The sequence below is a fragment of the Rousettus aegyptiacus genome, unplaced genomic scaffold (assembly GCF_014176215.1).
Source record: "Rousettus aegyptiacus isolate mRouAeg1 unplaced genomic scaffold, mRouAeg1.p scaffold_m13_p_12, whole genome shotgun sequence".
In the NCBI taxonomy this organism is placed as follows: domain Eukaryota; kingdom Metazoa; phylum Chordata; class Mammalia; order Chiroptera; family Pteropodidae; genus Rousettus; species Rousettus aegyptiacus.
Window position 1 is genome coordinate 74,951,672 of NW_023416287.1, and position 12,045 is coordinate 74,963,716.

Below are 12,045 nucleotides of genomic sequence, written 5' to 3' on the forward strand. Positions count from 1 at the left end.
ATATGTTGGCACAGAGACAAGCCAAAAGAGATGACAGAACATAAAAAGAGAAACAGGTTAACTACTGACAGGACTAGCTGATAATATATGAGATTATGAGACTTTCCCTGTTCTATTTCTATGCTTGAATTTTCAATTACTACGATAAATTACTTTGAAATCTGAAAAGAATCACAGGTGTTCATTTCATTAATGTTCTTTACAATTTAATATTTTATATATATTCTTATACACAGACCGAATACAGACAAATTTTTAAAACAGAAATAAAATTCAAAAAGGATTTCATCTTCAAAATAAATTATATTAAGAAAAAAATCAAAAAGATGAGAAAGACTGCAGGTAAGAGCTAATCCAAATAGCTACTTAAATGAAGAGAACAGAGATTTTGGTTAGTTTTTAGACTAGGGGATTATCCGTTTGTTACAGTATAACCTTAGCTACAGAAAACTTCCTTAAGTACTGTATACATTCCGGTTCCTAAATGATATTGTCATTGTAAATGCTAAAATATTTTCATTTTAACCATTCTGAATAAAAATAATTCTGACCTGCAAACTATATAATAATGTATCTCCTTAAACAATATATTCACCATGGTTCCTTCCTTCCTTCCTTCCTTCCTTCCTTCCTTCCTTCCTTCCTTCCTTCCTTCCCTCCCTCCCTCCCTCCCTCCCTCCCTCCCTCCCTCCCTCCCTCCTTCCTTCCTTCCTTCTTTCCTTCCTTCCTTCCTTCCTTCCTTCCTTTTAGCATCACTCCATGTGCCATGCTGTAACGGTGATTCCCTCAACATTGAATGGTTATTGGTCTCAATATCCTAAGAGATTTTGGAATGACATTTTTGACCTCTTGTGTTTTTTCTAGCATGGCTCTTTCAGTCTCTTCTGTGCTGTCAATTAATTCCTATTCAACAATATATTGATGGCTTAGAAATTATCTAATCAATTGTATATAAAATCAAGACTATACACACTGGCTTGTGGTTCTGAAGAATATGTGCTTTGCAATATGGATCTGGTATCTCTTTTTGACTCCTGAGGATTGTGAATGCTTGGTTCCAAAATGTAAACAGTTTTCTGCATGGTAGCATTTCAAATAAACAAATTTTCCCATAACTTTTATTTTTAGAAATATTTTCAATGTCATAAAACCAAATCATCAAAACTTAAGGGAACGTCTGAATGTCATATCATACTGCCTTTGACATCATGACACTAAGAAATTCCAGTTAAAGGTCATTACTGGAAATTATTACATTCTTCCACTTTTATATGGCAGACGATATGATACTATACTGATTTTTTAACTTTCTACCTCAAAGTCTAAAACGGCATTTCTTAAGATCAGTGTTTTACCAATCAGACATACTAAAACTGTATACATTAAGAAATTTTTCTTTTTCTCTTTTGGGAACAAGGCAAAATAAGGAAATGTTCATAAAAATAATGAGAGGCAGGACTTCTGAAAAACAAATAAACGAAGAGCTTTTTAGCTCAGGGGTAAAAAGTTATTTTATAAGCCCCGAGGTTACAGATATTTTTTTACCTTCTAACTATGAGCAAAAAGCAGATTTTTCTAAGCCACTCTTCTACACAAAATACCTTTGGCATTTTTTTTTTTTTTAATCTAAGCCAAATGAGATACAAAAGTTTTATTTTATTAAACTTATAAAAAGCCTACTACTTTTCTTTAACCTTATTGAAGTTAATGAAAGAGAAACTCTATGAGGAATATAGAAAAGAAGGAAAATTTCTATTCCTATTTCTAAACAAAGCAGAAAAGGAACAGAGAAAAGCAGGAAGCCTCACAAGCAGAGAGACACACTGCTACATCTCTCAGGTCTAGTCTTCTCTCTACACTTTCAACCCTACCTCTGAAACACCTTCCACAGTACCCACAGGCCCTCTTATCTTCTAAGTCCTCACTCTGGCCCCATTCCCGAGGAGTCCCATGAAGAGTCACCTAAGCATATTACTAGTCTAAATCTTTCTCAAAATACATACAAAGAAATAAAATTTGGGCCTGGTTAGTACCTGGATGGGAGACCACCTAGGAATATCAATGCTGTAGGCATTTTAAAGAAAAAAGTAAAATCATAAAAGAAAGGGAATTGGGTAATAAGCTTTTAAAATGCTATTAGTAATTTAAAAACAAAAAATCTAAACAAGACATGTTTCCATCTACCAAAATCGCAAAGATTTGTTTTCAATAGCACCTAATAAAGGCAGGAAATAAGGTACAATGGGAGGCATTCTCTCACTTTGTATAAATTGGCACAGCTCTTCTGGAACCTAATTTAGCAAGCAATATGTTATCAAGAGTCTAAAATGTTCTTATTCTGTTGCAATAATTCTACTCATAGGCTTTTGTACAAATAATAAAATGTAAACAAACACAAAATTCTTATTTCAGAATGAAACTGATGAAGGGATAAAATGCATTATTATATCTGCCTGGCTCAGGATTGTTAAATAAAAACAAAGCAAGGAGCAAGGGCCTTGGAAAAGCCCCGCCACCTTGGCCTGCCAACCAATCAGGCCATAATGACCCCATTAACCAACTCTTTCCCTCAAAATTTCCCTCTGTAACAACTTTTAGTAATATGGTAAAATTTACTATATTTTCTGAGCAGTTGACGGGTGTTAAAAAGCTAAAAAACGTGTGTCAAACTCCCTGTGCCACCTCAGAAAAAAATTAAGAAAAATAGGTTCATTTCTTAGGAAAGTACTTTAAAAGGTATGGTAAACAGAAACTAAGTCTTTGTAAAAATATCAAAAATATCAAAACAGAATCACAAGCAAGATGATTTATGCTCCCATATGCAGAGAAGAAATCCAAGTTCTAAGCCATAAGAACATGAATGATGAATCAGTTATATTAGGTTTTAGTCATGGTTGCCAATATATTTTTTATCTGTGCATTTAAACATTTGGCATTAATGCTTCGAATTTATAATATTAACAGCTAACCGTTAATCAATAGTTGAAAGCCGCTTGCTTTACTCTCTTGTTCAGAATAAATGGATTTCTCTAACACTTACCTAAACTTGTAGGCTTGATGAGAACATCAAGAACGTCATAAAAGGGCAAGTTTTTTAACTGCACATCAGGATGGACAGGAGGAATGGGAGGAGATGGCTGCTGCATCTCAAATGTGGGCTTAGTATCTTGAAGCAACACAGAACCAACAGGAGAGGACGGTGAGTGAGGTGTAACTGAAGTGGAAGGCAACGCGTGGATTCCAGCCACGGTCAAGTCAGGTTCTACAGGTGATGAGCTACCATCCAAATTGAAAACCGATGATTTGATTGTGGATAAATCAGAAAGTCCTTCAAGAGTCCGTGGGTATCGGCGTCTATACAATTCTCGGATTTTAATCTGAACCGCAGGGCTGCAGCCGCTCTTCAATAAATGCAACGCCCTCATCAGGAGGTCATGCTTGCGTCCACTTTTATTCCGCCCGGCAAAGCCTAGTAACACTTGTAGTTCAGAAACCCTAAAACTAGAAACCATATTCTAAAAGAAAAGGAAAAAAAAGACATAAGCAAGTAGTCACCCTTAAAAATATAAAAGCCCTATTTAAAATATACTATAAAATCTGATTTTTCCCACATTCTATCAACTGGCTTATACCAGTAACCGGCATTTCCACATACCAGTTAAGAATCATTCCTGTTGATGCTACTACTCCAAACCCTACCAAATTACAATCAAGCTATGGTGTTAATTATGTTTTGTTGTACTCTTAATTTTGGTAGTCTACTGGTTTCTATTAACACCCCATTGTCTGACTGCTTAAGTGAAAACCCATGTCTGCTTTTGACCATGAAATTTATAACCAATGAATATACCTTTTCAAAACTAAGTACTACCAATACATATTGTTTGTTACAGTATTATCATGAATGAATCAACCAAAGAACTACATTTTTACAGTACTATATGCATAACTTCTCATGCTAAGTAGTAAATCTACAAAACCAAGAGACTTATGATCCAAAATTCATTTTTCACCCTAACTCAAATATTAAGAAACAGAAAATATATGAAAATATTTTTAAAAATTAAAGCTAAAAATTCATATATCTTATTTAGGTGTCAAACTTTTAAAATGACTGAAGTTTCCGGGTGAGTATCCAATGAGAAAACGACCTTTCAAAAGCAAGGAAATAAGCGGTCACAAATCTCAAAGGACAAGGTTCCTTCTAAGCCACTCTCTACCGCCTTGTTCTTAGGTATGAAATGAAGGTAACAAGCAGTTCCTGCTTCAAATCCTACCATCTATTTATTCAACAAACTCTAGCATATACTTTTAACCAACTGCTGATTCAGAAATCTACCTTAATGATTTTTCGGTCAATTCTGAACTTGGAAGTAACCCACACTTGGGTCAGATTTATTTGTTCACACGCGTACTGTTCAGTCAGAGTGTGACCTAGAGCTGACCAAATGTCCTTTCAAAAATATACCCTTTCAGAAAGCAACCTGAGGAAACTTCCCTCAATCTACCTCCTCAGTGCCGCACACTCCACAGCTACCTGGGATTCCTTCTCAACCTAGTAGGTATGCAAGGGCAATACCTATAGCTGGCACTGATTCATAATACATAATCCCTCTGTTCTGCACTTTTAAGTCTCATCGATACCCTAGAAGCCATTGTTAAAACTCTTCTTGGCTTATAGTTGTCAGGAATAATACTTGCCAGTTTTCTAAACTGAAAACAATTTTAAACATGTCAAATACAGCTGCATGTACAAGCATAGTTCTACTACATATACTATATGTGTCTGTATTTCATGCTGTACAAGTCAGAGATTAAAAGTTGTAACCTTAGCCACCATTTCTTATACTCTCGATCAGCGCTGTCCGATAAAAATAAGAATCACATACATAATTCTAAATCTTCTAGAATTCAAACAAATTAATCTTGACAATATGCTTTATTTAATCCAGTATGCCAAAAGTATTATTTCAACATGTAATCCACTTTTATAATTTAAAAATCACCAATTTTTTTAAAGTGTCAATGAGATTTTTTTCCATACTAAGTCTTCAATATCTAGTGTGCATTTTACACTTAGAGCACTTCTTGATTTGAACTAATCACATTTCAAGTGCTTAAGAACCACATATGGCTAGTAAACTACCACAGTGGAGCTCTAAACAACACTCTCATAGCAAGATGTATCACAATGCCATGGTTACACTTAACTCTCTTCATTTCCTCCATGTATTAAGATGAAGATTTTATTTATCTTACCCTTATATGCTATGGACCACAAAGATAAAAAATAAAAATAAAAATAAAGATGGAAAACAAAATTCCTGACCAAACTCATGATAAGCTCGTTACAGTTTACTCAAGGTTTCATGCATAAAAAGGACTATGTAGACTTCAGGACTAAGTGTCTTCCCAAACAAGAAAAGCAATGCACCTTCCCTGAAGCCCCCAATCCTAGTAAATACTTCAACTAAAGTTTGCTTATATTACAATAATATAAGCAACATTAAATCATGGAGAATACACACACCAACAAAAAAAGGCATACAGAAATAAGGTATTTGTGATTCTATCTAAAGAAATGGAATATGTTACTTTATTTCCCTCCTTCCAGGTATTTTCAGATATTCTTTGTTTTAACAAAACTTGTTTTACAGAAAAGAGGCAAGAGAACACCAAGTCATCATAAGCTTGGCTCTCAAAATGGAATTCCTAGGAGATTTCAATTCACTTATTTCCAATGGTAACTTCATCTGGCAAAGAATGCTAATGAAAATGGCTCCATTAGCTATTGTAAATACCCAAACAGAAGGGAAGAGATAAGGGTTTAGAACTATAAATGCGGGATAACAAGATTCTGAGCAAAAAAGAAATCCCCTGGTTTGGAGAAAGAAGGACAAAGGAAACAACAGCAGACAGGACAGCCAGTCTTTGCATTGCAAAAATGCTGCAAAGTACTGCTAGGCACTTCTGAAGATAATGGCAAGTCCTGCCAAAGATGATGGCTTTGAGTGTCAATGGTGTTCTGTGGAAAACTTCACAACAGCAATAAGGAGTTGTATGTAGGTCAAGTCTTAGCATCAAAACTCAGGACCTTGGGCAAGTCACTGTATCCTCCTGGTCATCAATTTCTCTTTAAAAACAAACAACAACAAAAACTAACCTTTATTTAGCATTTAGGATATTCCCTATTCTCTAAGGAGCTTATTAAGTCAAATTTTATGAATGTTTTTCCTGGCAAACCTTGGTGGATCCCATTCTTCTTAAAGTGATGCTTCTTTTTTTCTTTTTCTTTTTTTTGACTCCAGCTTCAATGAAGTTTCAGGCTGTCACCAGGTAAGGTGAGCCAGCTATGAATATCACACAAAAAATGGATTTCAGCTATAGCTCTCCACTAACATCTATCTTTAGTATAATTTTTTAAGTAGATTTTATCCAGTCTATCCTGCTGCCTCCCCAAATTTGCCCTCTAATATGATTGCTGTATGCTCTACACAGAGGAATTTCTCAATAAATGCTCGCTGACTTTAAGGAAATTCTATGAACTACAGAGACATAGGTTGTCATGACTGGTTTTTAAAAAGATACACAATCTGGATTTCAAAAAAAAAAGCTAATATCAATTAAGACTAGGACTTTAAATAAACCTTGTTTCTTTATCAAATTTAAGTAACACCAACTTATACAAATTTTTAAAGCTAGGACATTATGTAATTGGAACATTATATATAGCAGTGAAAGCAAGTTGTCTACATTTAGAAAACAACTTATCAAACAAATAAATATGATAGTTATATGTGATCATTAATGAGTAAAATATTTTAACTACTCTTCAACTCTTAAACATGAGAGAGAAATTTCCAAACACAGCCCAGAATTTGGGAAAGGTCTAACACAAACTTTGTAGATCCTCCATTTGCTATCATGTATAATATGAAGTAGAAAGAGGAGCTGCTGAGGAAAACTGATATATCACATTATTAATATTGCCTATCCCAATTACATTAAAATAATCTACATCTTCCTTTATAAGCAGAAATGAATAAAGAAAAACCATCAAATATGCTATCAAAAGGAGTGACCAAGCTGATGCCATAAGAGAAACTGTGACAATTTAGAAAGATTCTCCAATTCTTAGCTACTACTCATTTTATAGGTCATAGGAGGCCCCTGCAGTTCCTGGCCTTCCATTCCTGTGAAATTACATATTCACTATAATTAAATCCTCTTTTACTTGAGACACCTTATGCGAGTCTCTTCCTTATAACACATTGATAAAATAATTCCTCGGCTAAAGAAATCAAAATCGAAAGTCAACTATGAAAAGAAACGATGGAGATTATTTATTACTCTTTGAAATCTATAAAACCAAAGTTTGAGAGAACATCACCCTAAATGCTTCTATTATTATACACAAGATTAAAAATAAGTTTGTAAACAAAAAAGTAAGGTGGTCCCTCAGTATCTGAGAATGACTGGTTCCACGCCCCCTGAAATATACCAAAATCCACAGGTGTGAAACTCTTGGATCTGGAAGGCTGACTGTAACAACAAAATAAACACATATCTTCAAATAGAGTGAAGAACTTAAAAATAAAAGAAAACATGAATTAAAAAGCAAAAAGCAGAAAAGTCTATAAATGCAGGCTCCAAAAAGGGAATGAAAACAGTCTTGAGAATGAGAAAAGGAATATAAAGACCACAAATACTAAGAAAATTTCTTTAAACCAAAAGAATAGCACATGCAATTACGTTCTAATTAAAGATACTGACAAAAGTTATTTCCTAGAAAAAAAATAAATTACTCAATCTGATTCAAGACCAAGAGATTATCTTTGCCCCTCTACAGTTTCAAAGTCCTCTACCCAGACAAGACAGCTTAATGAATAAATTTTATTAAGCCTTCAAAAAAAAAAAAAAAAGATGCAATTCTGTTCCTTAAATTATCGAGAGACTAAAAGTCAGTTAAATACATGTTAGAAGACAAACATGGAAAAATCTGTTGAACACAAAACACAAAATTTTAAAAATATGCAAATCATCATTTTTCAAATGTCAGCAGGGAGTCCACTCGTCCAATGAAAATCTTAGGCAAAAGACTGATGAAACCAGGGGCCTAGTATTTCCCAATGTGGACCATAGGAGCCTTTTTTGCAACACATCAATGTTTCCTGTGAGTACAGATACAAAATTTCTCGATGTACCCAAATATAGTTTAATCTAGGAAAATAAAAATGGTTTAGCACAAATTTAGTATATTGTTTGGTCAGCATGATCTCTATCCTTATAGTCACATACTGATATATTTATGAATAAAATTATACAATATATGAGATTTCCTTTAAAATCATTTGGGGTGACCCCATGTAGCTAAAGCAATCTTAGGAGAACAAAGCTAGAGGCATCATGCTCCTTGATTTCAAACTATATTACAAAGCTACAGATATCAAAACAGTAAGCTATTGGCATAAAAAGACACATGGAGATCGATGGAACAGAATAGAGAACCCAGAAATAAATCCATACATATATAGTCAATTAATTTATGACAACGGAGCCAAGAATATACAATGGGGAAAGAATAGTCTCTCCAATAAATGACACTGGGCAACTAGACAGCCACATACAAAATAATGAAAATGAATGATTATCTTACACCATACATAAAAATTAACTAAAAATGGACAGAAGACTTGAACATAAGACCCGAAACCATAAAACTCATAGAAGAAAACAAAGGTGGTAATAAACTCCATATAACAAAGGTCTTGGTAATAATTTTTTAAACCCGACATCAAAAGCAACAACAACAGCAACAAACAAGTGGGACTACATTAAACTAAAAAGCTTCTGCATGGCAAAGGAAACCAGCAACAAAACGAAAAGGCAACTTATTGAATGGGAGAAAACATTTTCAGATCGTATATCTGACAAGGGGTTAATATCCAAAATAAAGAACTTAAAACTCAAAGTAAAAAAAAAAAAAAAATCCAATTAAAAAAATTGGAAGGAGATATGAACAGGTATTTTCCTGTTATACAGATGGCCAACGAGTACATGAATAGATGGCCAACATCGCTAATGCAAATCAAAACTTCTAGATATCACCTCATACCTGTCAGAATGGCTATTAACCAGAAAGACGAGAAATAAAAAGGATTAAGGAATATATGTTGCTAAATAAAATATATAACATGGCAGGTGGTGGTGAATACAGTGAACGAAAATAAAGGAGGAAAAGGAAACAGGTAGTGAAGAGGTAAAAAATTTGCAATTTAGAAGAGGGAAGGTCTCACTGAAAAGGAAACTGAGTAACTGAAAGAGTAATAAAGCACCAAATGGATCCTGAAAGAAAGGCATTCCAAAGCACAGGACATAACAGGAGCAAAAGTCCTGAGAAGGAAAACATGCCTCACACAAGGAAAAAGCCCATCGACTGCTGCACAGGGTAATAAAGAGGAATGAGTATTAAGACGGTAGAATAAGCAATGAAAATAATAAACTTGAAGAGGGAAGTCATCAGCCAAAACAAACATTTACTGTATAAAACTATCAAATTTGTGAGGCAAGAAAAGAGAGAACAAAAATGCTGGGCAACAATGACCTGCGATAAATTGGTAGACTTTATATACAGTATTCTACAGGTGAGAAAGGAAAAGAGTAATTTTAGACTTCCATGCACGTATTAAAACCAAAAAGATTCATGAAAACCTCAAGAGTTTTAATTGAAAAAGTATATAATTTTACAACTAGTAAATGGGGAAAACATGAGAATGAGAAAAGGGAAAAAAAATCTACCCAAAAGCTGGCAAGAAAACGAAGAGACAAACACAGAAAAAGTAGGACAGCACAAAATGAAGGGGTAAAAATAAATGCAAATACATATTTCAAACAAATAAAATTTTCCAACAAATAAAAATGAAATAAACTCTCCAATTCAAAGACTGAGATTGGGGATACTGCTACAGAAACCACAGAAATCAAAAAGAACACAGGAATACTAAGAACAGCTCTACACACACGAGTTTGGCAACTTGGATGAAAATGACTAATTTCTTGAAAAATATAAACCACCAAGTATGAAATACGAAAAAGAAAATTTTAATACCTACCTACTCAGAAAATTTAATTCATATTTTTTTAAACTCCCCAAAAAGAAATGAGCAGGCCCAGAACATTTTACAGAATTCTACCCCAAAATTAAAGAATTAACACCAATTCTATACAATTTCTTCCAAAAAATAAGAGAATATTTCCAAATTCATTTTATAAAGCTAGTATTACTGATACCAAATCCAAACAAAGACATACAAAAAACAAAACTACAATCAATTTTCCTCATGAATATAAATGCTAAAATACTTAAAAATATTAGCAAATAGAATTCAGCAATCTTTTAAAAAAAAGCTATTCACCATGACCAAGTGTGGTTTATTCCAAGGATGAAGGCTGGTTCAATATCTGAAATCAATGTAGTACACCTTACTAAGAGCTAAAAAAGAAAAATTGCCTGATCATATCAATCAATGCAGAAAAGGCATCTGACAAATTCAACACCCACTCATGATGAAAATTCTCAGAAAAAGAGAAATAGAGAACTTCCTCGACTTAATAGAGAGCACCTATAAAAAAAATCTAGAGCTAACATACTTAATGGTGAAAGACTGAATCCTTGCCTCTAAGATTGTAAATGAGGCAAGGATGTCTACTCTCACCATTCTCAATCAGTACAGTGTTGGAAGTTCTAGCTCATATGAAAAGACAAGAAAAGGAAATAAAAGGCATATATATAGTTGGGGGTGGGAGTGGGGAAGTTGCCTGAATTTGCAGATCCCAGCAAATCAACAAAACAACTCCTAGAATAACAATTTAGCAAGGTTGTAGGATAAAAGGCCAATACAGAATACCAATCATATCTTTATATACTAAGAACATGTGGAAACAAGTTTAAAAAACAATACTATTTATAATCACTCCAAAGAAAATGAAATACCTATGTTTTAAGACATAACGAAACATCTATTTGTATGGTGAAAACTATAAAACACTAATGGAAGTCTAAGAAGATTTAAATAAATGAATTCTTCATAGATTTGAAGACTCACCGAAGCTAACATCAATTTTCCCGAAATATATACATAGATTTGACACAATTTCTACTCAAATCCCACCAAGACTTTTAACAGATATAATATTACTCTAAAGTTTATATGGAAAGGCAAAGGAACGAGAAGAGCAGAAACAACTTTGAAAAAGAATAGAGAGTAATCAGTTTATCACATTTCACAATTTAGCTCAGTAACCAACACTCTGTGGTTTTTCAGCAGAGCAAGAGACACATAGGTCGACGGAACAGAATAAAGAACCCAGAAACAGACCTACACAAATATGCCCAAATAGTTTTTGACAAAGGTGCAAAAGCAACTCAATGGAGGAAAGACAGCCTTTCAACAAATAGTACTGGAGCAACTGCACACCCATAGACAAAAAAAAATGAACTTCCACCTAAGTCTCGCATTTTATACAAGAATGAACTCCAAATGGATCAGAGAATTAAATATAGAACGATAAAATTTTTAGGAAATAACACAGGAGAAAACCTTTAGCATCTAGGCAAAGAGCTCTTAGACTTGACTGCTCAAAGCAAGATCTACAAAAGGAAAAACGATACATTGGACTTCAACAATATTAAAAACCTGTGCTCTGCAAGACCGTGTTAAAAGGATGAAAAGACAATCAACAGTCTTGGAGAAAATATTTATTTACAAAGCATATATCCAACAAATGACTAGTTATCTAGAAAACATCTAGAATTCTCAAAACTCAACAGAAAAAAATCCAATTAGAAAAAGGACGAAAGACATGAAGAGACATTTCATCAGTGGGGATATACAGATGAAAAGTAAGCACATAAAAATATCTTCAGTATCATTAGCCACTAGGGAAATGCAAATTAAAATCTTACTGAGATATCACTAGATACATACCAGAATGGCTAAAATGAAAAACAGTAATAACACCAAATGCTGGCGAGGATGCAGAGAA

The 12,045-nt window shown here is 33.8% G+C and overlaps 1 protein-coding gene across 6 annotated transcripts in view; it reads right to left on the minus strand.

The window, feature by feature from the left end:
* PIAS2 (protein inhibitor of activated STAT 2) overlaps positions 1 to 12,045 on the minus strand; it is a 73,026-nt gene that overhangs the window by 42,460 nt on the left and 18,521 nt on the right. For 5 of the 6 annotated variants that reach the window (XM_016148428.2, XM_016148422.2, XM_016148423.2 and 2 more), the window contains exon 2: positions 3,041 to 3,515. In XM_016148428.2, the coding sequence (XP_016003914.1) occupies positions 3,041 to 3,515 (475 nt within the window). Of the gene's footprint in view, positions 1 to 3,040; positions 3,516 to 11,987; positions 12,033 to 12,045 lie in introns of those variants that run through there. The other variant, XM_016148425.2, reaches the window with a different exon arrangement.